The sequence below is a fragment of the Leuciscus leuciscus genome (genome assembly GCF_965113295.1).
Source record: "Leuciscus leuciscus genome assembly, chromosome: 20".
Lineage (NCBI taxonomy): Eukaryota > Metazoa > Chordata > Actinopteri > Cypriniformes > Leuciscidae > Leuciscus > Leuciscus leuciscus.
The window spans coordinates 27,558,964-27,586,059 of NC_138744.1; the positions used below are offsets into that span (position 1 = coordinate 27,558,964).

The window sequence follows — 27,096 nt, forward strand, 5'->3', positions numbered from 1 at the left end:
AATGTACACAATTCTCTGTCTAACTGAACAGTGAACAGCACTGTGTCGAAAACATGGCTGAGGAGACAGTGTTAGCGGGCACTGGGTAAGTGACCCTCTAAGCACACATTTGCTTAAAAATGTTTAAATGGTGTGAATTATATGTGCGTTGCTATTGTTGTCGTTAGTTAGATTTATTCGTTTTCGTTTGCTCGCCGTACGCTAACTAACTGTGTGTGTACAGTGTTTATCAATAAAACCTAAGGTTGTTGTTAATGTAGGCTATTTACTTCTTACAATTCTTTCTGTCTGCCAATTCTTTTTTTTATTAACAAACTCTTTAAATTAATACAAAACTGATTTCTAATTAAATTATGAATTGCCTGTATTGTAATACAATTATTACAGTATGTCTTTGATTGACAGCACTTTCACATTCTCTTGGCTTTAGACTGGCACAGCGTGTACTGATGTTTCTTGGTATTCGTAGTCTCTTCTACAGTGTTTTCTCTTTCTTGGACAAGACAGTGAGGTAAAATGTGTCCAAATGTTATTCATAAACTAACTCTACTAAGTGCCTCTTAGTTTTGGTCACTTTACAGTGTTCATGTTATTACATAAACTACAGTGTAATCTTAGCAACATGGCTATACTAAATGTGAACCAATATTCTAAATCAAATTTAAATTCTACCAAATCTTTTCCCTCCTATTTATGGAAATTTTTAGTGTTTTCAGTGGCATTGTTTGGCAAAAGTGGGTATTTTATGCAGGTACTGAAAAACATGTTCAGTTTTGTTCAAGTTGATTAAATAAAGTATTTTGTCTCAAGATAATATAGAGATTCTCATTAACTGTCTAAATCATCAATATATATATATATATAAAAAAAAAAAAATATATATATAAAAAAAAAAAAAAAAAATATATATATATATATATATATATATATATATATATATATAAAGATTAAATCAATGATTTGTTCATTTAATAATCATGAATCAGTCATTGCTCCTGTCATTGCTCTTGATGACCTCATGGTAAATTAGGGCAATTTCACAGTACATAGCAACAGTCAGGTGTATAGTACTAATTAGTTTTGGCTTCGATTTAGTTTTGGGAGGTTAAGCCATATTTTAATATGTGATTATTTTGTCAGAATGAGCACAACTACATATATAGTATATATATTCAATATATAATTAACATAATATGTGTAACATGGACACTGTAATGTACAATTTTGTTACAATGTACAATAAGTTATATGAAGTAGGCTATTCCTCAAGGTCTAAGGGCTTTTGTGTCCGCTGAAAGCAGATTTGAAAGCCTACTTAATATTTCCTGTATATGTCATTTATTAACTAGCCTAATTAATGAATTTATTTTGCTCTGAAAGCAGATTTTAACCTGTCATTATTATCATTAATTGTTGTTGTTGTAAAGAACAAACATTTTCAGCCATCTCATGTTGGTTTCTTTCTAAGTTAAATAAGAATGAGAAGCTCACATTTAATTTGATTGTAGGTCATGGTGGATTACCGACTGGCTGCCGTCCTGGAGCCCAACATCTCAGAGCCAACTGAAGGAGGCTGAAGAGAGGATGCTGCACTGTGAGTAACACCAACCATTGTCAAATCAAAATTTAAACTCCAAACTTTTCAAGTGTTTGTTAGGTATTGCAAATTGTCTCTAGAATTATTTAATAAACATAATTGATGATGATCAATATAATTGATAAACATAATTGATGATGAGTGTCTATTTACACCAGGGTTTCTCAAACTCGGTCCTGGAGGGCCACTGTCCTGCACAGTTTAGCTCCTATCCTGATCAAACACACTTAAGCCTGGTTCACACGGGACGATTTTAAAATTGTCGGCCGATTTTCCGAACCTGAGAGACCCCACACACGGCGATAAAAAATCACCGGTCTAGCAGTTTTGGTCGTACAGTGTGTGGTGCGCAGCCACACGGCAAAATCAACACACATCACACATGAACCGATTTGACTCCCGAGCATTCCCAGGTCAAACGGGAAATCTCGCAAAATCCCTCGAGATCAAACGTGACTTCAGAGTAAACAATCATGGCGGACGAAGAGGATGCAGTGGCGATAGTTTGTAGTTTGTTTTTAACCGAAAAAAAAAACGTTATCAAAAGAAAAGGCGATGATCTCCGACGTCCAACGGACTTTCTGGTGCGCCATGCCGCCGGCTGTTTTGATTTTGTTTCCCGGTGCTTCCTCGTCACCTCGCTTTCTGATTGGCTACACGCCACAGTCCACAGGCTGTGTGCTCGTTTGTCCCCGGGGGACACCACACACGAGAAGAAATCGGCCGAATAAATCCAACATGTTGGATATCCCCGATTTGAGATCGGAGCGGTTCCGATGCCCTTCCGAGCAGACGAGAGCAGTCTTAACACACCACACACGGCAGGAATATCTGATCAGATTATTTTACGATAATCGGAGCATCCTTAAGATTGTCGGAAGGGGTGAATCGGGGCTAAAATCGGCCTAATTATCCTGCCGTGTGAACCAGGCTTTAGCTGTGAGTTTCTAGTGATCCTGAAGACACTGATTAGCTTGCTCAGGTGTGTTTGATCAGGGTTGGAGCTAAACAGTGCAGGACAGTGGCCCTCCAGGACCGATTTTGAGAAACCCTGATTTACACCAAAATAAAATAGTTGAATTTTGCCTTGTTGGCAGAGGCTATTTACACTAGCTCCGCCCACTATTGTCTGGTTGAGTGAGACAAAACTACAAAAGAAACCCGTTTGAAAACAGGAGCAGTGGTGTGGAGAGTAAGGGAGCGTTTTCAAGACCATTTTCAACAAAAAACGTTAAACTTTTTATTCATTTTGGCCATTCATTTACTCAACAACGGTGTTTTGGGGGCCTGAAAACGCAAACTTTTGAAAACAGGTTTCAAAGTGTACGTTTTTTAAAGGGTAACTAAACCCTAAAACAACTTTTTTTTTAGTTAATGATCTGTAAGACTGTGGCTTTATTAGTGCTGTTCATTGATTCGAGTAAATTTTTTGACATTTGTACGGTGGCCGAGAGAGCTCAACGCGCTGCAACTGAAGAAAACACATGCAAATAGAAAAACACCTGCAAATTAAGAAAACATCTTCATCAGTTTCACAACACATGTGTGCTCCAAATACTCACAACACAACCAACTACAGAAACGCGCTGCAAAAGTTCACAACACAACCAAATACAGAAACGCGCTGCAAAAGTTCACAACACAATCAAATACAGAAACGCGCTGCAAATAGGACAGAACACAACGGAAATGTTTCCGGGGAAGCCAATAAGTGACGGACCCGACTGGGACGTGCTTACGGAGCTGTCTACTTTAATTTTATTTAATTTATTATTTTATTTTTGTTGCAAAATGTACAGAGATTACACGTTTATGACATACAACTTTGTATACAATATACAAAATGCATTTGTAATATGTTCAATGTCATAAGAATACTAAATCAGAAAAGAACAAGCTGAAGACTAAAATAAATTAAAGAAAAAAAGATAGAGAAAAAGAACATGAGGGAAAGATATTAATATATACATCAGTTACATTGTACACATTCATGTTATGTTAAAATAAGTTTCATAAGAAATGTTAGAATGAAGGGTCCAAATCATAGACAGTAGGCTATATAAGAGGTCCAAATATGAGACGGCGCTGCGTTGTCATGGGAACATCCCAGGTGAAAATAATGAGGAAATTACATTGGCTTTCGTTGCTCCCTTCATCAAGTCCGTTCCAAACGGCTACATAATGGCACACAAGTGCCCCGCTCCCTCCAAAGTGCCCACGTCAAGGGCTCTGCCGTCTGCCCTTTTAAGGGAGTAACGTTAGGGCATAGGTAATGCTCACGAGCAATAAAAAACGTCCCAGCCGGGTCCGTCACTTATTGGGTTCCCCGGAAACATTTCCGTTGTGTTCTGTCCTATTTGCAGCGCGTTTCTGTATTTGGTTGTGTTGTGAACTTTTGCAGCGCGTTTCTGTATTTGGTTGTGTTGTGAACTTTTGCAGCGCGTTTCTGTATTTGGTTGTGTTGTGAACTTTTGCAGCGCGTTTCTGTATTTGGTTGTGTTGTGAGTATTTGGAGCACACATGTGTTGTGAAACTGATGAAGATGTTTTCTTAATTTGCAGGTGTTTTTCTATTTGCATGTGTTTTCTTCAGTTGCAGCGCGTTGAGCTCTCTCGGCCACCGTACATTTGGGTATAAAGTGTTTTAATTCTACAATATATGGCATAAAAACGTCTAAGTGCTGCCTTCTTCAGGTTGAACGGTGGCTACTGCAGTTGAATTTTCCTATTGGAAGTTGTGGTGCCCTGTGATGTGAGAGGGCACCAGCTCACCACGCCCTTGGCAGCCCCTGGTATAAAAGCATCTTGTTCCGTCAAAACAAATGTAGCGAGTCAGAAGTTGGAATTGCGAGTATTGAAAACGATCAGGATAGCGTATATTAGCATCTAGATAGCATAGCATTTATATAGTTATTTAGATTATTTCGTTTAGCCTAGGTAAAATGGGCTTCTCCAAACAGCTCGCGCTGAGAAGCGACGCAGTGCCAAACGCTGCTCCTCCTGCATGGACTAGACCACCACAGCGGCGTCTTGATGTGAGTGGGCATATATTTTTAATCACAATTTATGTGCCCCAGCTAACACAGTTACGTTGTGAAGACGTAACCGGACCGGACCATATTCGTTGTAGCGGCATACCACATAACGTTCCAGTGACTTAACTTTGTGCTTCCCATAATCGTTGTGGCGATGTTATAGTGGTACGTCGCAAGAACGTGATGAGTACGTCTTAATGACCAAACTGCCATGTTGCGAGGACGTAACATCAAAGGACCATATTAGTCGGTGCGACGTGCCAAATAACGTTCCAGCAACATAACTTTGTAATTCCTGTATTCGTCGTGGCGACGTTATAGTGGTACGTCGCCGGAACGTGGCAGGTACTTCCTATCGACCAAAATACCACGTCCGCATTTATTTTTAATATACTTCTCACCTTTAGTCCTGGGAATTAAGATGTGCTTGTTCCATAACCTTGAAATCCACATAGAACTGATAAACTCAAACATTTCATTCTCTGCTGTAAAACCTTATAAATTCTAATAGGGAATTGTGTATTGTTTTCTGTTAATACATTTAGGGATCAATACATATATGTAATGGAAACCAATACAAACCCCTATTAAATTCTAAATAGAAAATGGCCCAAAACCACACTGTATTAATTTATTAATCAGCATTTATTCAGTGTTACTTTGTACAAACTAAGCCAATACATTTTGAACATTAACGATTTTTTAACCATGTTAACAAGTAATGAGTACAGAAATGTAACATCAATTAATTAATCAAAAAACATAATCAATGAATAATGTAACCAACTATTAAAATGTTTTATTCTTTTTATTGAAAAAAAGTGTTTGATATTCTTATTGATACTACTCTCTATAATTTGGCGGAAAAACAATAAAGACCTTAAAAAAAAGAAATGAAAAGATTCAGCAGTTTCTTTATTATTAATTTTATTTGCAGAAATAGGTTCAATTGTTTCCTCTAGTGTCCTATGAGGCACCTTCTACAAATGTCTGGTGGTTATGTGCTTCATTGCTTCACTACCAATTTCTAGAGCATCAAATCATCATATTAGAAAGATTTCTGAAGGATCATGTGACACTGAAGACTGGAGTAATGATGCTGACAATTCAGCTTTGATCACAGGAATAAATTGCATTTTACAATATATTCAGAAAAGAGTTATTTTAAATGTTAATATTATTTCACAATATTATTGTTTTACTGTATTTTTTATCAAATAAATCAGTCAGTAATATAGGTAAAAATATGGTGGGGGGAAATGGATATGAAGTTATTTAATAAGCTTCCTCGGTTCACCTGTGTTTCCCACTTCTCTTGAAATTGTTGAAATCGTGGAGCTTTCCCTCTGTTGTAGAGGGGTTATTTTGTCCCTGCTAAAATAACAGAACATTTATCAATATTTCTTTACCGTGAAAGATCAAAACGCATTTTAACTAGTTTCAGACAATTTTAGCTCAGTGTAAGTGATGCATCGATTAACAGCACATACATTTATGTTAAATGTCAGTTTGTTAAATAAATGAGTAAACTTCCAATCACCCATTCAACTGCCAGCAAAACCTTTACAAAACTCTCATCTACACAAAGATGTGAATATAAGCCCAAACTTTTGTAAACAAGAGCTTAGGTTAGCCTAACGTTACCTCTTCTGAAAACGCTTGAGATGCTAACGGACTTTTTCGAAGACACTAAACCATTTCTATAAAGTAAATATTCAACAGATGTGTGTCAATAACATGTAAGAAAAGTGTCAGGAACAGTTGTGTATATTATGTGTGTGGTTTTAGAGACTAAACTCACCTGAAAGCAGTGAAAACAACAGCGAGAGAGGGAGCTTTGCTGCTTTTCCTGCGCCGTTTCCATGGCAACTCTGCGCCGCTCCAGGGTTTGAAAGCTACTCGAATGTTCAACCCGCATGCTCATAAAACACGTCAGTCACGCAGTATTTACATAAATAAACATCTAGAATTAACACATTACATAAATACAAATCTCATGAATTTAAAACTGATTTTGAAGTTCTTCAAGTTTGAATTCCAGTTTGAAGATTTTTTTTAATTGTTTTTACGAACACCCAACCTCCTTAAAGTCGACATGAAATCAAAATTGACCCTATTTACTTTGTTAGTGCATATTACTAGTCTTGTGGTGAACAATTAATCCGTGCAAGTTAATACACAGAAAAAAATTGTTTGCCGTGGTAATCTTTAATCAAAGTCTGAAAAGTTACTTCCGGTCTGAAATGGCGTTCCTTTTCTGATGACGTAGGCTTGACGGCTTGAGTTGAAAAACGCTTAACCACTCCCCTCAAACTGAGCAGAGATGGAGAAGAGGAGCACTAAAGTAAAACTCTGCCCTCTGTTCAATATTCCGTTTCACTTGGAAATACGCCACAACACTGGAGAAAAGTCATTTGCAACTTCCAGTTCACGCAGACTTTAATAATAATAATAACAATAATAATAATTATATACAACGTTTATATATATTTAACGTTTTATATAGCCTATATTTATAAAATAACGTTTATATGTATGACAAGGTTGTGAGGACGTCGTGGTAAAGTTAAATTTTTTAGAATCTTGGCTAACGTTCCAGAAACGTTGTGGGCACGTCCTCAAAAGACGTCGCTAGTTTATCCCATGGAGAACGTTGTAGAGACGTGGTCCACTGGTCTCCAGATAACTTTCCAGATAATTGCATTACAAATATTATCCTAGTGATGATAATATGCCATTTGGATATTATATGGAACATTTAGGCCTACTTAATTCATCAAAGATTTTATTAAGTTATCAGGAGACCAGTGGACCACGTCTCTACAACGTTCTCCATGGGATAAACTAGCGACGTCTTTTGAGGACGTGCCCACAACGTTTCTGGAACGTTAGCCAAGATTCTAAAAAATAGAACTTTACCACGACGTCCTCACAACGTTGTCATAAAGTAATGTCACGCTGAACAAATGACGACTAACTGATGACGTCGTCACAACGTACTGTGTTAGCTGGGTTCCTATTAGGCTAAAGTTAACCCTCTGGGGGTCGACAAATGCACCAGCGCGTTTTGCTGGATTTTGTCAGTGTCACATAGCAGCAAATTAGACTTAAAATACTCTGTCATTTATGGTCATACAGACTTAAGAAATATGAAATAATTAACTGTTAAATGTCTACTTTTTTATGCGTCCACTTACAGTTGAAAAAAAAAACTTGTTGCTTTTGTAAAATAAAAAAAATAAACAGGGTGTGCTTTCTGCCTCTCCGTCTCCGTGAACTTTTTTTCTGGAGCACGTCTCTAAACTTAAACAAAACTCAGTGACTACTAGTCACAGGCATAAGCAATATATTTTTTATAATCATTTATCTAATATCTAATTCAAAACGAAAACAAATATTCTCTGTTTATGTAATCTGTATGAAAAGATAGATCTGTCAGTCATTATCATGGCAACTCATATGTAAACATGCCTACAGAGAGAGCATGCGCTATTTAAACGCGGGTCTCAGGTGCACGCCCCCCTGCTCAGCAACCAAGGGTTCGTCCTTGAGTTACCCTTTAAAACGATACCGTTATCATCTCCGTGTAAACTGCAAAAACGTGAATTTGTGAAAACGGTGACGTCATGCGCCTGCGTATCATTTGTTCAATCTATAGGCGCATAGTTTTTCTTTACAAAATAACAGCGCCAACTACTGGCCTAGCAGCAGAATACAGCATTTTGAGTCATTTTCGTGAATCGTGTGAACGGGATCATTTTGATAACGTTGTCGTCTGTACGCGAAAAACACAAAGGTAAAACGTTTCCTTTTTTAGTACATCGTTGTCTTGTAAACATACCCTCAGACGTGTGCTGTTATGTGACCAACACAAGTTCGAATCTGCCTTTTTAATAGTGGGAATAAAGGGTTTAACGTGTTTTTAATTGACCTATAATTGAAATTGGATGTGGTGTCCTCATGATCGTTGATTGATGTGCTGGCACTACGGACGAGCTCAACCACGACACATGTAGCTCATATTACCACACTCAAAACCATGGTTTCTTTACTGGACCTTCGAGGATACATTTACTGATCAGCAGGTTTAGTATGAACCTCCAACATAGGTGTAGAGGTGTGCTTTAGGGATAAGGAAAAGTAATGTCCTAATATGGCAGCATCCATTTATGATTTTAGTAAATAATCAAATACACCGAATATGTTGTTATTATTACATACTGTTTTATAATTACTACAATACAGGTGTAAATAGTATATGTCACTATTGCACTAAGTATAAATAGCATCTAACTACAATGTGCACACTTAGGGTAAAGAAATACTGCTATTTTCTCTTAGTGTAAATAACATATAATACTTTTTGCATACAAATAGTCTTTGCCAAACATATGTGGATTTCTGCATTGATTACTCAAAAAAAAAGTGGTCTCATCTTAATTTAACTCAGAATGGTTGACACACACAGTCTGACTAAACTAATAAAGCACTAAAGATTATACTTTTCACATTTTTATTAAATACATCAAGTAATCATTCACAGTGCATTGAGCAGAATTTTACTTGTAATAAAGTCTGCACTAGATATGAAAATGCTTAGCTTGTTTTATTCATATAGGTAAAAAATATATATTTAAAGAGTGAAGATAATAAACTTATTGATATTAACTTATTATTTCTAAGTTGTGTGTGTGTGTGTGTGTGTGTGTGTGTGTGTGTGTATATATATATATATATATATATATTTTTTTTTTTTTTTTTTTTTTTTTTTGGTAAGATGTAACCTTTGCAGATACATTTTCTGTGCCCTTTATAATACAGAAACCTTTTCTTTTTATTCCTTTCAGACGTCACAAGCAAGTTCTGCAGGCAGTTTGTTCACATATCTGACAAAAACACACTGTGGACTTTGGTATTTAAGGGGCCAGTGGAAAATAAAACCCCTCTGGTTCTGCTGCATGGATTTGGGAGTGGTGTGGGATTTTGGGCCTTGAACCTGGACTCTCTCGCTCAGCAGAGGCCCGTTTACGCCTTCGACCTGCTGGGCTTTGGCCAGAGCAGCAGACCTCACTTCAGCACGGACGCCCAGGAGGCTGAGCTCCAGTTTGTTGAGTCCATCGAACAGTGGAGGAAGAAACTGGGCCTGGAAAGTATGATTATGTTGGGCCATAACCTGGGAGGATATCTGGCTGCCTCCTACGCAATCATTTACCCAGATAGGTTTGTAACTAAAAAGACAGAAAAGAGTTCAGCTTTAGCGAAATATATATTTATTATGATCCTCTTATTGAGTGAGGGATTAAATACTATGCAAGCACACACATTTATAGTAAATATCTATATTAGAGCAGAGTGCATTTGATTGATTTACAAATGTCATATTGGTTGATGAATGGCCATTGCATCTTTTTTGTGGTAATTTTTGATAATCATTAACATTTTAATGATACTCCTGGCAGAGTTTAACAAATGTCAGAATTTGAGAATTGGCTGCCTTGCATTTCATGAATTTGAAATGAATTGGCAATTTAACACAGACACAACTTATGTTTTAAGGCAAAACATAACATATTACATCATTAATTTGGACTAATTCTGCGTAGATACATTTATCACATCTAATTTGAATGCTTATTACTTAAGTTAACTGCCAAAACAATTAACACAGCATCAAAGCAAATTTTTATTTTATAAAATAAATATTGACACATGTAAATTAGTACATTAGAGCAGCGTATAAACGAAGTGTTGATTCCTCCATGGTCCATAACAATTATTAAAGGGATACTCCACTTTTTTTGGAAATAGGCTCATTTTCGTAATGATATGACGCAGCGCCTGAAAATAGTCCCCAGCTCGGTAACTTCCAACGTGACCGGGACTAAGTTTGTCTAACCTATTAGACCTATTTTCAGGCGCTGCGTCATACGCCTGCTGGACTCATGGTACGGCAGCAAAGTTTCTTGATTATTACGCAGGAATAAGAGTATAGTTCCGCCTAGTATCAGCCTAGAAAATCGCAACTTTTCATTTTCCGTCGGTCTTAGTACACGATGTAACTACAGAAGAGTCAAGTTTTAAATAGGATATATATCGAAACTCTTTGGTCATTTTTTTTAGAGAGATGCTAATGGTCCTGTCCAATTCAATGATCTATGCTAAGCTATGCTAAAAGTGGTACCGCCAGACCCAGAGATCGGCTGAATGGATTCGAAAACTGTAAAACTCAACTGTTTAACTCTGGGGGAGTTGTAAAATGAGACTATTTCCCAAAAAAGTGGAGTATCCCTTTAATGTTATCTAATGTTTCTGGAAATACCTTGTGTGATGTGAATGAGATCATATATTTCTGCATAATTCATACAGAAAAAATTAATTGCATTATTGAAAACTAAACATGCATTTCTTAGATTTCTTTTCCCATTGTAGTTCTACTTCTATAAATTCTAATTTATAATTTGCCATTCTGTATCCTGTGTCTTACCTTAATACAAATTTAAATCTGATTTCAAATCAGCCCCTTGATGAATAGAAGCTCACTTCTATGTTGTGTTGTAACTGTGGCTCTGAATGCAGAACACTGTTTTTCACATCCTTCCTGTTTCCCCATTTCCCACAACCTTTATATCTGTCAGCAGTTTGACCTCAGAATCTGATTCGAAACTATTTTTGTTAGCATCCGATTTCAAAAAGCATTAGAGTTGCTGCATATTCCATATTTTCGCTTTTGTCTCTGTGTATCAGGATGCACAGATTTCTTTTAAAGTCCCCCTCTAGTCAATAATCGTATTCCTTAAAACTCATCTTTGATCACCAAAATGACATTTTTAATGAATTTTCTTCATGCCTTAAAATAGCTTGAATGTAACTCTACACCCTTGCCTCATTTAGTATACGTGGTTCTATGAATATGCAAATGAGCCCCGCCTCCACTCACTCACACCAGCTCAGAGATCCATTCGTTGACGATCACGCGTTGACCTGATTGGTACAAGGTAGTTTGCGACGTCAGAAACACCAGCGTGTTTTTGAGACTGTCTTTGGTTCATTGCAGTTTTAAAGCCACACTAAGTAGAAATTGTGTTTTTGTCAAACAGCGACCCCTAGAGTCGCTGTGGAATACTTGCACTGTCGTAAATTATATTATAACATTTTTACATGATTGCAGCTAAATCACAAGTAAATAGTCTATAGTCTAGGCCTACTGTATAATTTGATTTGTGTTGTTTTTATTGGAATGTAAACATTACAAAATGCAAGATAACATCAATTAAGTTAAATGTACGTCGCATTATTTCATAACATTGGCCGTTATGATGTCATTAGACATGATTATTGCAATTTATCATAATAGTTTGCAAATTGTGCTCGTTTACACTATTTACAACCTCTGCGTTAGGCTTATTTATGATAATTATGTGAGATATTGAAAGCTGTTCTCATGATAATCGCAGGAATCAACGTGATAAATACACCTCACAACACCTGAGTTCAGCTGGCAAACTAATTCGTGAGGCATAGCTATCTGATTTATCAAAACGACTCCATTCACACCTGGTCACATAAATGTATTTTTTGCGAAACGGATTTAAATTCGATCTTCAATTCTTGCGCTTTATGCAGATTTAATGGAGTTCGCGTCACCGAAAGCAACAGATATGAGCTGCATTTTATAGATCATCAGCTAAAATTTCAAAATCAAAGACCGCAATAAGAGAGAGCAGTAAAAGCCCTGGTAAGATCATTTCGTTTCTTTACTTTTAATGATGAAGATTGTGTGATAAGCGTCTGCGACTTACTTTCACTTTGCTTTGCGATAGATTGCACGTTGGCTTGATGCAGTTCTCTTTCAAACATTCGCTCGGTATCTCACTATGGGAAACGCCTCTGGGCGTGACAGATCTGGAAGTACCAATTACACCACGTCTGTCAGTTGACAGACCAATCACGACAGTGATGCGGGAGTCCCCCTTCCCACATATACCACTGCCAGTGGTCCCTACTTCATTCTTCGATCTCTTCCCCGTGAAGATCAAATTGGAAGCTATCCTTCAGTAGGACCTGTCTTGAAATAGTTGTTTAACGGTTCTGAGACGAGCCGTCAAGGTACGTCGCTGAACGCAGCTATTTTGTTAGCGGGTTTTCTTTTCCACTGTAATAGTGTTATCGATTCTGGTATACTTTAAGAGAATTAACGCGTTACGGCGAATTCTCTTAGATATTCCCTTATTCTGAGTTGCACGTTGCGGTGAGCTTAGATACCATATTATGGCAACTTCAAGTTCTGCAAACGGCGGACCGAAAGCAGAAACTTCTCGCCCGTGTGCGTGCGGCTCGATGATATCGGGCAAGGATTCTCATCCTTTATGCATCGCATGTCTGGGGGTGAGACACGCACAGGCAGCCCTCGCTAACCCCGAGGGCTGTCCTCACTGTTCTCTCTTCCCGTCGAGGGTGTTAGAGAGAAGAGTGCGTGTCGCGGCCACTAACAAGGGAGATCCCTGCTTTTCTCCGCCACCCGCGGAGGAGGCTAAGCAGCCTCCGGCATCCTGCAGCTGGGGCGAATACATGGACGAATTCTCCCCGCAACTACCTCCCCTCTTTGGATCCGTAGGACTTACGGATGTGAGAGAGGAGGATGACGAGGACGACGAGGCCATCGCTCGTTTGTTAGAGGACGATGGTGAGGATGATGACGAAGATGCGATCCTCCCGCCAAACCCACCCCGGCCAGACAGCGCGTTAAGCGAGGGTTCACCCTCCCCGGCGCAGGCGGAGCTCGACCTGCTGGAAATGTGCCGGAGGGCGGCGGCAAAACTCTCCATAGACTGGCCATCACAGCAGACGGGCCAGGGGGCAGAGAGAGATCTCTATGACGGTAAAAGACTGCCGTCACGTGCTCCACCAGCTAAGCAGCTCATTCCAGCGGTCCCCGCGTGCGTTTCGGAGATGAAACGTTTCTGGGATAAGCCATTTTCTCACAGAGTTCCCGTAAAGGGATTTTCTAGGCTGGATGTGGATAAAATGGAGGAGTTAGGGATGTCAAATTCCCCTCCTGTCGAGCTGTCGGTTGCACATCATCTCCACCCTAACCGCAGGACAGCTTTTTCCTCGGCTTCGGCTTCACTGCCAGGACGCACTGATCGCCTAACGGCCTCAGTGTTTCAGAAAATGTATCGCTCTTCTGCACTGGCAGTGAGAGCTCTTAATGCCACCTCTCTCCTCACTGCTTATCAGGCAGAGCTTATGGAAGAGATGGGGAGGCAAATGGTTGCTGGGTCACCAAACCCAGCCCTCTGGGAAGAAATTTGTGTTATTGCAGATCTCAACCTGAGAACTTCCAGAGGTGCGGTCCAGAGCTGCGGCCGCAGCATGGGCTTAGCAGTGGTCGGCGAGCGAGCTCTCTGGCTGGGGCTGTCAGGGCTGTCAGACAGAGAGAAAGCAGACTTCTTGGATGCTCCAGTTGAGCCCAAAGCCCTTTTCGGGGCATCGGTCACTGCTATGAGGGAACGGTGCGATCAAAAGAAGCAGGAGGGTGAGGCTTTCCAGACTTGCCTCCCTCGCAGATCCACCGGTAGGGCTTCTCATCCACCACGGCCCAGGTTTGAAGCCCCACAAGGGGGTGGTCGGTCAGATTTTAGAAGCCCCAGACCTCCTCAGCCTCAGCGTTCTGAGCCACAGTCTAAGCCAGCTCAGCCGAAGGGTAAACCTTCCTTCGCAGCGGCTGCAGCCAGACACCGTCCAGCAAACCCTCAGGGAGGGAAGAAACGGCGGGCAACCTAGTATTTCGTCAGGTTCAGGACGAAGGGATGAGCAACAGCACTCACGGAGTATCTGTTGCTATCCTCCCTCAAAGAGAACGGTCATTTTCTCCCCCTCCAGCCAAGAGAAGGCGTCGGACAGGGAAATTGTTCACAAGTTCTATAATGACCAGTTCAGATGTGAAGTTTGCACCAGTTCCCCCAGTGCCTCACAGAAAAGTTTCCTTCCCTCCACCCACGGGGTTACAACAGAGGGCAGAGGGCTGTTTTCCAAAAGACATGTGTGCTATGGAAATAATAAACACGTTCCCTGTGCATCCAGGCAGTGGGCCGAGGGCACAGCTATGTTTGAAAATAAAAACACACACAAAAACAAAATAGTCAAAATCAGAGCTGCAGTCCCCAGCTCCACCACTAGAGGGCGCCGCCGCGTCACTAGTGGACGAGAGCTGCTGCGGTCCGCTCGCTGCTCAGGCGGAGAGCTGGCGCGCATGCGCAGTACACCCCTGGGTTTTATCCACAATAAGCCGGGGTTATCGTCTGCAATTTGCTGTAAAACCTCCACTTTTCAACAGTGTGTTAATAGCAGCAGAGGGGGAGTCAGCTCAGGTTGTGGAGGAAGAAATAGCCTCTTTATTGAGCAAAAGAGCTATTCGAGTTGTGCCGCCGGAGGACAGCCATCAGGGTTTTTACTCCCGGTACTTCGTTATTCCCAAGAGAGGGGGGGGTCTCCGTCCTATTCTGGATTTACGGAACCTCAACAAACACCTCAGGAAATACAAGTTCAAAATGTTGACCTTAAAGACGTTATCTCAAACTATTCGTCCCAAGGACTGGCTTACGTCAGTCGATCTGAAAGATGCATATTTTCACATAAGCATCTACCCAGCACACAGAAAATTCCTCAGGTTTGCCTATCGAGACACAGCCTACGAGTTTTTGACAGTCCCCTTCGGCTTGTCTTTAGCGCCCAGGGTTTTCAGCAAATGTGTGGAAGCAGCGCTCACACCGCTGAGAATAATGGGTCTGAGAGTGTCAGCATATTTGGACGATCTGCTGCTGTGCGCGCCGTCATGGCAACAGGCAGAGAGAGAGACAACAATGCTCGTGTCTCATTTGCAGAGCTTAGGTTTCAAGATAAACGAAACGAAAAGCTGCTTGGTGCCTACACAAGAGATAATTTACCTGGGTCTCAGACTAAACTCAGACCTATATCGAGCTTTTCTGTCCGAGGAGCGCATCAGGTCAATTCGCGGCTGTCTATCCCTTTTTCAGAAAGGAAACAGAGTGTCATTCAGACTGTGTTTACGTCTTCTAGGTCTGATGGCCTCGACAGTTTCTGTCATTCCCCTGGGACTGTTGCGAATGAGAGAGTTTCAGAACTGGATGGCGGCGCAGGGCTTGTGTCCAAAACGCCACCTCAACCGCAGAGTGATAGTGACGTCACGCTGCATGCACGCTCTCCGTCAATGGAGAGATCGGTCCTTTCTCGAGTCAGGGACTCCGCTGGGAACAGTTTCTCTGAGAAAGGTGGTTACGACGGATGCGTCGCTCACAGGTTGGGGTGCAGTGTGCGAGGGCAGGATAGCGAAGGGGAAATGGCCCGTCTCGCTACAAAACGCACACATAAACTTCCTGGAACTGTTAACAGTTTTTCTGGCTCTAAATCATTTTGTGCGGTTCCTAAGGAACCACCACATTTTGATCAGGTCGGACAACACAACGACGGTGGCATACATAAACCGCCAGGGAGGCACACGTTCCCATCTGCTTCACAGTCTAGCACAGAAAATAATCTTGTGGGGCGTGAAGCATTTTCATTCACTACGGGCAACCCACGTCCCGGGAATAATGAATGTGGGGGCGGATCTCTTGTCCAGGGGGAATCCTCTGTATGGAGAATGGACTCTCCACCCTCAGGTAGTGAGCCAGTTGTGGGAGAGGTTCGGCCGGGCTGCCGTAGATCTCTTCGCCTCGCACGAAAACACTCAGTGTCCTCTGTTCTTCTCTCTGGCGAGAAGCGGTGCGCCTATGGGTGTGGATGCTCTGGCGCACCCGTGGCCAAACGCACTACTGTACGCGTTTCCTCCACTGAGTCTGATCTTTCCAACTCTAAGAAGGGTAAGAGAGTACGGTCACTCGGTCATAATGATTGCCCCGAACTGGCCAGGGAAGTTGTGGTTGACGGAGATAATTCAGCTCCTTTACGCACAGCCCTGGCCCCTCCCGTTGCGCAGGGACCTTCTCTCGCAAGCTCGCGGGGAGATATTTCACCCGGCCCCAGACAAAGTGGCTCTTTGGGCCTGGCCCGTGAGAGGTTAAACTTGAGTGTGACAGGTTTGCCTCCGAGAGTGATTGAAACAATTCAGAACGCGCGAGCTGCTTCAACGCGCTCGGCATATGATCGGAAATGGGCTGTGTTTGAGCGATGGTGCGCACACAAACATATTGTTCCTTTTCTCTGTTCTGTCGCGGATATGTTGTGTTTTCTGCAGGAACTTTTGGATAAGGGCAGAGCCTTTTCAACTGTTAAGGTTTATCTTGCCGCAATTTCTGCGTGTCATGTGGGGGTTGACAGAAACACTGTAGGTCAACACCCGCTTGTATGCAGGTTTATGAGAGGTGCACGGCGTATGAACAGGGTTTCAAAGCCACTGATTCCGCCGTGGGATCTGTCGGTGGTCCTTAACGCACTATCTCAGCCCCCTTTTGAGCCTATAGAGAGTGTTGAATTAAAGCTCCTTTCGCTAAAGGCTGCTTTATTATTGGCTCTTTCGACCGCTAAGCGGGTGAGTGAACTTCACGCATTATCGGTGCATAACTCCTGTATGCAGTTCGCTATGGACTACTCGAGAGTAACTCTCAAAACTAATCCAGCGTTTGTCCCTAAAGTCAGCGAGTCAGCTCTCTCCTGTAAACAGGTGGATTTACTGGCTTTCCATCCGCAGCCTTTTCTCTCGTCAGAGGATGCGCGGCTTCATTGCTTGTGCCCTGTCCGTGCGTTGCGTCACTATGTGGACAGAACGAGAGCGCTAAGGAAGAGTAATCAGTTGTTTGTTTCATGGGCTGATTCTCATAAAGGGAAACCTATTTCGCATCAGCGCCTGTCCCACTGGGTAGTGGAAGCTATTATATTAGGTTATAATAGCAGTGGCCTCTGTCCTCCGGAAGGGCTGAGGGCTCATTCTACCAGAGGTTTGGCTACCTCATGGGCACTGTTTAAGGGCGTTTCAGTTCAGGACATATGTGCTGCAGCAAGTTGGGCTTCGCCTCACACATTTGTCCGATTTTATAGACTGGATGTCACTGAGCCATCACTGGCTCATTCCGTCTTAAGTGTATAAAAAAAATAAATAAAAAAAAACACACAACACTCATTGGGGATTGTTATGTTACATGCATCACTGAGTTGGTTGACAGGCCTGCTTCAGACAGCATATCTGCAATACGGGAGTTGTCTATATCCCATAGTGAGATACCGAGCGAATGTTTGAAAGAGAACTTTAGGTTACTTACGTAACCCCGGTTCTCTGATAACATGAGTGAGGTATCTCACCACACGTCCCTCCTTGCAGTGCACGGAGAAGAGATATGCAGAGAATGAAGTAGGGACCACTGGCAGTGGTATATGTGGGAAGGGGGACTCCCGCATCACTGTCGTGATTGGTCTGTCAACTGACAGACGTGGTGTAATTGGTACTTCCAGATCTGTCACGCCCAGAGGCGTTTCCCATAGTGAGATACCTCACTCATGTTATCAGAGAACCGGGGTTACGTAAGTAACCTAAAGTTGCTCATCTGCGGTGATGCGTGTTCCAGCGCGTCGTCATATCTGTAACATAATAGCCTATAACGCTCTCACACGTTTTTTTTTTTTTTTCATTTTTGGGAGGAGTACAATTTACATATGTGGTTTCAACAACCATATGCATTTACACTTGTCCAGTTTCGTCTGGAATGCGTCTCAGATCTCCTCCTGAAGTGGTTTGAGGGATCGGATTCAAATCCGTCTCAAATGCGTTTCGGAGGGCATTTAAACCTGGACTTTTCACGATCGGATAGCTATCCGATCTGAGAAAATGCATGAAGTGGCCAGGTGTAAACAACCCCCATGACAAAAACATACGCACGAAAGCCGAAAACAAACGCTGGTTGGCCTCTCACATCCAAATTTGACGAAGTGGTGGGGGAAGTGATGTATGCCGTAAAGCAGTCGAATTTTGTAGTTCTTTTTGTGCTCTTGTTACTACCCGAACCCCGAAGTTACATAGTGCCAGTAAAAGCGATACAGACCCTGTCAGGCTATGGCAGACGTGTCATTCAACCTATTGTAAGTCGATGTACCATCACAAGGATCTTGGAAATATATTATGAAGGTTGAAAAGTTACATAGTGTCGCTTTAAGGAGAAAATACTCAGCAATGGTGTTGACTTGTGAATTTGCACATGGTTTGTCTTAAAGCACATTAAAAACAAAATTGAATTTGCTGTAGGCATCGCTGTAGACATGCTGTAGACATAGACATCTAAACAACATTAAAATCTTGATTTTCACCACATGGGGGCTTTAAAAATGACATTTGGTCACTGTAACTAGTTGTAGCTTGGTGTAAGTCCATTTAGTTGTGATTCAATTGAAAATATGCTACAGATATATTACAGTATGTCCTTCTATTTACCCACTGTCCAGAGTAAAGCACCTGATTCTGGTGGAACCGTGGGGTTTTCCAGAACGTCCTGACCCAGGAGACCAAGATAGGCCCATTCCTGTGTGGATCAAAGCGATAGGGGCAATGCTGAGCCCATTCAACCCCCTCGCTGGTCTCAGATTGGCTGGACCTTTAGGTAAGATTTATTCTAATCTGAGAGTGCAAATCAAACTTAATAAAAGTATTAATGAGAAAAAGAGAAATTACAGCTTAAGGCTCAAGATGTGCTTGTATATCTTAAATGATGTGGAACACCATGTGATAAAGATTGTCAGTAATGAAACCTAGGGACAGATTTAGCCAAGACATCACACTTGCAATTTCACTGAAATGATTCACTCAGTAATTGGAGCATGTCTTTTTTCATACGTCATACTCGTCTCATATCGCATACCTTAATCACATTGCCTTCTGTGTATATGCTGCAATTGTTTTGCAAGAACAAATTGGCTTTGGAAAAAATCCTAGAATTATCAAGGATCTAGTTTAGTATAAAAGTATCCAGTATTTTAGGAGAACCAAAACCTCATACCCAGAAACCCCCTGACTCAGGATAGTTGTGATCATACACAAGCCCAGATAAAATCTTCAGACTTTCACATTTTATGGGCTGATTTCTTAGGGAAATCTACAGAATTATGTGGAATGGATATTAAAGGGATTGGCTAGTTCAACCAAAAAATTAAAATTCTGTCATTAATTACTCATTGTCATTCCAAACCCGTAAGACTTCCACTCATCTTCAGAACACAAATGAAGATCTTTTTGATGAAATCTGAGAGCTTTCTGTCCCTCCATTGACAGCTACAGTAAGCCACTACGCTTCAAAAAGTTTATAAAGAGATCGTAAAACTTATCCATATGAATAGAGCAGTTTAGTCCACATTTTCTGAAGAGACACGATCGTGAATATGATGAACAGATTTAATTTAAACATTTTAACATTGTTCATTGAACATAAACAAAAGTTCAACAGAACCTGCTTGGCGCGCAAGAATGAATCTCATTGGGTCTTGCTGAAGCTCAAACGTGCTGCGTAACGAGAATGAACCTCATTGGTTCTTGCTGAAGCTCAAACGTGCTGTGTAACACGAGAATGAACCTCATTGGTTCTTGCTGAAGCTCAAACGTGCTGTGTAACACGAGAATGAATCTCATTGGTTCTTGCTGAAGCTCAAACGTGCTGCGTAACATGAGAATGAACCTCATTGGTTCTTGCAGAAGCTCAAACGTGCTGTGTAACACGAGAATGAACCTCATTGGTTCTTGCTGAAGCTGAAACGTGCTGCGTAACACGAGAATGAATCTCATTGGTTCTTGCAGAAGCTCACAAACGTGTTGTGTAACACGAGAATGAACCTCATTGGTTCTTGCAGAAGCTCAAACGTGCTGTGTAACACGAGAATGAACCTCATTGGTTCTTGCTGAAGCTCAAACGTGCTGTGTAACACGAGAATGAACCTCATTGGTTCTTGCTGAAGCTCAAACGTGCTGTGTAACACGAGAATGAATCTCATTGGTTCTTGCTGAAGCTCAAACGTGCTGTGTAACACGAGAATGAACCTCATTGGTTCTTGCTGAAGCTCAAACGTGCTGTGTAACACGAGAATGAACCTCATTGTTTCTTACTCAAGCTCAAACGTGCTGTGTAACACAAGAATGAATCTCATTGGTTCTTGCTGAAGCTAGAACGTGCTGCGTAACACGAGAATGAAACTCATTGGTTCTTGCACGTAACACAAGAATGAATCTTATTGGTTCTTGCTGAAGCTCAAACGTGCTGCGTAACACGAGAATGAACCTCATTGCAAGCATACTTGAGCTTCCATTTACCACAACTGATGTGTAAGTTGATGAATTTTTACATGAGAATAAAAGCCTAAATTTAATCTTTTCATCATATAATAAAGCGATTGAGTCTAAAATTTGAAGAAGAAGAAGTTTTATGTATATAGCGCCTTTCCGTATCTCAAAGTCGCTTTACATTGTACATTACAATACATTTACACATTAATTTGGACTAAACCTCTCAATTCATATGCATTTGTTTTATGATCTCTTTATGAACTTTTTGAATCGTTAAAGTTGTAGTTGCGTAGCTGTCAACAGAGGGACAGAAATCTCTGATTTCATCAAAAAATATCTTAATTTGTGTTCCGAAGATAAACGAAAATCTTATGGGTTTGGAATGACATGAGAGTGAGAAATTAATGACAGAATTAAAATTTCCGGGTGAACTATCCATCTAGCATAGTGAAAAGTGTTAAATGGAGCTTAGAGTACTATACTATTATTAATAGCTGAAAGATACCAAAAAAAAATCTGATTATCCAGTATATGTAATAAACAAAACACAATAGTGATGTGCAGTGGTGGCTGGTGGGCTTTTTAATAAAGGAGGCACACTAAATCTGAGAACCCAGATTATTTAAAAAAATGTAATTAACTGCTTAAAATGTCTTTTAGATGTAATAAAATTACACATACACAGCAAGACAATATAAATAGAATTTTACTCTCCTATCATAAAATCCATCCTACTGTATTGTTCTGTCTCCCACCCTCTGCTATTTAATGAAAATGATTGCTGTATGTCAAGCTTAGGCGTGGGTCTTTTGCTCGAATGGTAGCTTGGTACATTTTTTGAAAATATTCAATATTTCTATAATTCATAATTAGGTTGTCGAGAATAGATTATCAGCGGGAGCAGTTCAAACTAATATCACGTTTTCTAGAATGATTGGTTGTTATACTAAGAGAGGCTAATCACCTCTGTGATGCTGAGAAAGTGAAATACTTACTGGTGACTGGTGGCTAATTTTCTTTTACCAACGGAGGCAAAAATCTCTGGATATGGATTGTGCCACTCCTCCTCCCCTTCTGTCTTCAGATTCGCCTTAGCAATCACATCGTTTGTATGTGTAATTCCGATGTGATTGCTAAGGCGAATCTGAAGACCGAGAAGGGGAGGAGGAGTGGCACAATCCATATCCAGAGATTTTTGCCTCCGTTGGTAAAAGAAAATTAGCCACCAGTCACCAGTAAGTATTTTACTTTCTCAGCATCACAGAGGTGATTAGCCTTCTGTTAGTATAACAACCAATCATTCTAGAAAACATTCGGCATGTTCATGGGGGGAAAGCAGCGGAAAAGCAAACAACCGGTAGCTCCAATTTCAGTCATATTTTATGGTCTGCAGTGGTGAAATAAAAACAAGAAATACACATACTGAACACATAGCAACACAACAAATATATTAACATTAAATTATTCTTTCAAAATTTCGAGTGGGCTGTGCCTCCCTTGCCTCCGCTGACGAGCCGCCTCTGGTCATGTATAGAACTTTGTGAGTGATGGACGTTCCAATTCCTTGAAATCTGCAGAGCTTTCTGTCAAGTTCTGTAGGATTCTGAAGGGGGCTGGATATTAGTCACTGACAATGGGAACATGTGACACATGAACTGAAGAATTAATGATAGGATGAAAAATTTATGGGTGATCCATCATTTTTGGATAGATCGATTTTCAGTGGATTTTCACTTTTTAGTTTTTTCAGATGTGTGTTTTGCATTGTCCTGTAGGTCCCACTCTTGTGCAGACTCTGAGACCAGACTTCAAAAAGAAATTTGCGGCTATGTTTAATGACAACAGAGTCACAGAATATATCTTCCATCTCAATGTCCAAAGTCCAAGGTACCAAATCTATCTATCTATCTATCTATCTATCTATCTATCTATCTATCTATCTATCTATCATCTAATTCTTTCTCTCCCTTACCCTCTCCCTTATGCTTTTTGTTGTGAATGGCTTTGATATATGTCTGAACGTTGAAATTCTCATAACGGTCTGCTGTTTATTTTTTTATTATGATCCTAATATTTTAGCGGTGAAACAGCCTATAAAAACATGACCATTCCGTATGGCTGGGCAAAGAGGCCCATGCTGCAGAGAATTGGCCTGATTCACAGCGACATCCCCATTACGGTGATCTATGGCTCACGCTCCAGCATAGATGGCCACTCCGGCAATTCAATCAAAGAAATGAGGCCAAACTCCCATGTAGAGATCATTGTGAGTTCTCCATTCACTGCTCAGCACACACTGCCACTCAGAGAAACTTTTCTTGATCTTTTGCGATAACAGCTTGATGTACTATGAAAACATACTGCAACTTTGCAACATCACACAGATCTGTATGATTTCATACAGAAATGCATTTGAACACATGGTTGCCCACATTGTCAGCAATGCCTGTTTGGCATTCAAAACATTGGCCCACCTAGTCACAGCCAGGCTGTGCTGTTCCTGTCATTGTGTAGCACCTACAACTCTGCATATCCTTCTGAAGGATCCCAGTGTTTCATATGTGTGACTGAAGTATTTTTTTTTCAAGATTCCTTATCATTTCAATATGATCTTAAAGAGGACCTATAATGCCTTTTTACAAAATATTGATTTTGTTTTTGGGGTCGACTAGGATAGGCCTATATTTTCCTGCTTAAATGTTCAAAAACCTTATTTTTCAAGTGTGTTTCGGAAATGTCATTCCCGTAACCGCGTTAGATCGAAAAATCATGGTCATGGCGACAGCACACAACTAACGCAACTCAATAAGGCCTCAACCCCCTTTTTTTTGCGAATACATTTGCGGGAAATATTTAAATGAGGAATATTGTGACATATTGTTACTTTCCGGGACTACAATCGAGGCATTTCAGGGAGTTCAGAAACAGCGCTTACTGATAAAAAGAATAACTGCCTTTAGAGTGGACTTTGTGCTTTGTAACTTTGCAGTCCTTTTTCATGCTCAAACAGCACCATTACAAAGTTTACAGTTACAAACATTACAAACATTACAGTTTGTGTAGCACATTGCTTTGTGATTCTTTAATAATGCATGTAGGATTTTCAAAGAAGCTATTATTGAAGGATGGGGCAGTTAAATACAAATCTCAATCTGCATGCTAACGTGATGATTCTGAAAGGAAACTTGACAGTATGACTATTTTTAGCACAATAAAAGGTATAAGTGGACCTTAGGACCTCATGATATGACCCGTTAGGGCATGATGATGGGCAAGATATCCTTCATGGGATTTCATAGACATTTGGAGCTTTGCCTGGATGGCATAACTTCCCACAAATAACTTCTTAATTCCAGTGGGAGTTCTTTTGCATGAATTCTAATAGATTAAAATGTTGAGAGCAAGCAGTATTGAAAAAGTACAGTTTGAATTGGCAGGCGGAACAAAAACAAAAGTCTTTGTACAATGAATATGCTTGTGTTCCAGACTGACTCCTCTCACCACCACAAAAACTGAGCTAATTATTCTAGTTCTGAAAGGCCATTGTGTAATCTTCGAGTTATTAGGGATGTTAAAGCCAAGTGAAAATATTGCAACATGTTATATCACAATCTGTGGCACTGGTTCAAAATAAACACCTTCATTTTATTATGGCACTTCTGGTATATACACTGATTATTTTCTTGGTAATCTTAGTCAATGTCTGTCTGCTTTTAAGCTATGTTAAATTTCTTATTGGCTTGCATTGGTTTTAGGCCATACGAGGTGCAGGACACTATGTGTATGCTGATCAGCCAGAGGATTTCAACCAGAAGATACTTCATGTCTGTGAAACGATAAACTGAAGAGTGATGATGAAGGTACTTTTCTTCTGGAACTATCCAAATATGGCTTTCTGCAGAGCTGTTTCTCCACATGCACACACTCTCATGCGTGTCAGCAAATTATCGTTGTTGAGTCCTATATTGGGATCGGAGAGTTTGAAGGCCAGTTGGTTTGAAAACCAGATGCTTGTTTTGCACCACTACTGAACTTTATTATTTTTTTTATTTTTTTTGGTCCTAAATAATACGTTTCCATGTCACATAATTATGATGATATAATAATGTGAAAATTTTGAGGTTTTTTTTAATCTGTTTATCTTTGATTTGGATATAAATATGTTATAATATTATGATAATTGTTCATTATTATGACAATCAAAAACATTTTGTGGTACAGTACATTCACTAAGGTATTTAGTGACCATAGACATGTAAGCTAACTAAGAGCAATTAGGCACTTTAATTAACTTAAATTTCCAAAAACATGTATCCCTATGGTTTAAAAAAAAAAAAAAAAACTTTTTAAATTTTTTTTGTGTTTATAAACTTTCATGGACCTTTATCAGAATGTGAGACAGTTGTGTTTTATAGCTTTTGAAGCCTTTTTGTTGTTTTCTACCTCATGAAACTGTAAAAGATTCTTTGTTAGGATCAGAAGGGAGGCAGACGGGTGGATCAACAGAAAGCATGTATATCCTCCGGTCATGCAATTCACATGTATCACTTCACTTATTGTAACCTGTTATGAGAAGATTTTTATGTAAAATTGCCACAAAATCTTTTTAAGTGCCTCAATTTCCAAAATACGTGCACAATTTGTAATATCCTCAACCATTTAAAGTCCATCTTGCCTTTATCTTCGCCTGTAGGCTGGTGTTTTCACAAAATTTAAATGGTACTGAGCCCCAGGTCAGAGTTTAAGTCTTCAGGCAAAATAAATGCAACATGCCTCAGGGCAAAGTCAATATACTGTAAACGCAGGCATTATTTTGTAAGGAAACATTATTTTAGTATCATTATTGTTCTGAATTAAATTGAGGCTGTCATAAAGATTTTGTAAATAATAATTGTTTGAATTTATATTTTTCCAGGTTTGACAAATCTATTTTTCATGTGTGAACTTGATGTCTGTTGTTAATTTTAATAATAATAAACAAATTTTATGAGTCTGAATACAGCTGTCCCCTGTCTTAAAGTTCATATCCAGTAAAACACCATCATCATATGACTCACTGAGGCCAGACCGTTGTCTGGAAACCGATATGACAGAGCAGGTGGAAAACGCTCTCCTGATCATTTATATTATACATTACATGTCTTTTTACCTCACTCATGGCATTGAAAAAAAAAGAAGCATTTCTTACAAATTTGTAACCATATTTTTGTAGACTCTCCTTTTGCATAAATATTTCTTAGACTGTCACTACTGATTCGATATGTGCTCAGTGAGACGATACATGGTCGCCATTCTGAAGGTCTGCACACAATGTCTGTTCATATCCACAAGAGGGCACAATGTAACACTGCAGGGATGTTACCGCCCTGCACCACCCCCACCAACACACACATTTAGAGTCCATGCAGTTAAATCACACACACTTACTGACACACTGACTATAGAGTCAATGCAGTTAAGCATCAAGGGCAATGTTAAGCCATCATAACATCCGCTACATCAATAATATGACCCTCCAGCTCAACCCACAGGAAGCACTTTACAACTCCACTTCCTCTGCATGTGGTAATGCTGAATGAGCAAGAGTGCTTTGCTGAATTAAAGTAAAAAGCACATTTAAGCAATGTACTAAGGTGATAGTTTTGTAGTGCATGGATTCTCAAATTGTGCATCACAAATATTTGCTGCTAACGGATGTTCCGGGAAACCTACGTTCCTTACATAATGGAACAGACCGTGTGTGTTAGTTTACTCGATTACAACAGTACACAAGTGCATGCATTATTACGTATTATGTAATATTATAAAAATGTTACAGTAAAACTGCTCTATTTTAATGTATTTTAAATGAACATTTTACAGTAAAACTGCTCTATTTTAATGTATTTTAAATGATAATTTTTTCCTACATTTCATCAGCCATTACTCCAGTCTTCAGTGTCACATGATCCTACAGATATCATTCTAATATTGTGATTTGATGCTCAAGGAACATTTATTATTATTATCATCAATGTTGTGCTGCTTAATATTTCTGTGGAAACCATAATACTATTATTCAGGATTCTTTGTTGACTAGAAAATATGGAAGCAAATAAGAGACATAACTATTTGAAATTTAACAGCCACTGAATACTTAGTTTTGAAATATTTTATTTTGAAAAACATTTATCTGAATTTATTTGCTCT

General features: G+C 40.0%; 1 protein-coding gene across 3 annotated transcripts; it reads left to right on the forward strand.

Moving 5' to 3' along the window:
- Window positions 1-8: 8 nt before the first annotated feature.
- On the forward strand, window positions 9-25,904 carry abhd5a (abhydrolase domain containing 5, lysophosphatidic acid acyltransferase a). 3 transcript variants are annotated; one of them, XR_014200732.1, is made up of 9 exons: window positions 24-85; window positions 431-511; window positions 1,509-1,594; window positions 9,479-9,851; window positions 19,083-19,237; window positions 22,683-22,794; window positions 22,987-23,173; window positions 24,663-25,122; window positions 25,168-25,904. XR_014200732.1 is itself a non-coding variant. In XM_082150454.1 (8 exons), exons 1-8 carry the CDS (start codon window positions 54-56, stop codon window positions 24,750-24,752), a joined length of 1,116 nt encoding a protein of 371 aa, XP_082006580.1. In that variant the 5' UTR covers window positions 24-53; the 3' UTR covers window positions 24,753-25,904. The 3 variants fall into 3 exon arrangements, 2 of the variants coding, with proteins under 2 accessions (XP_082006581.1, XP_082006580.1); XM_082150454.1 differs by having other exon boundaries at window positions 24,663-25,904; XM_082150455.1 differs by lacking the exon at window positions 431-511 and having other exon boundaries at window positions 9-85; window positions 24,663-25,904.
- Window positions 25,905-27,096: the final 1,192 nt, after the last annotated feature.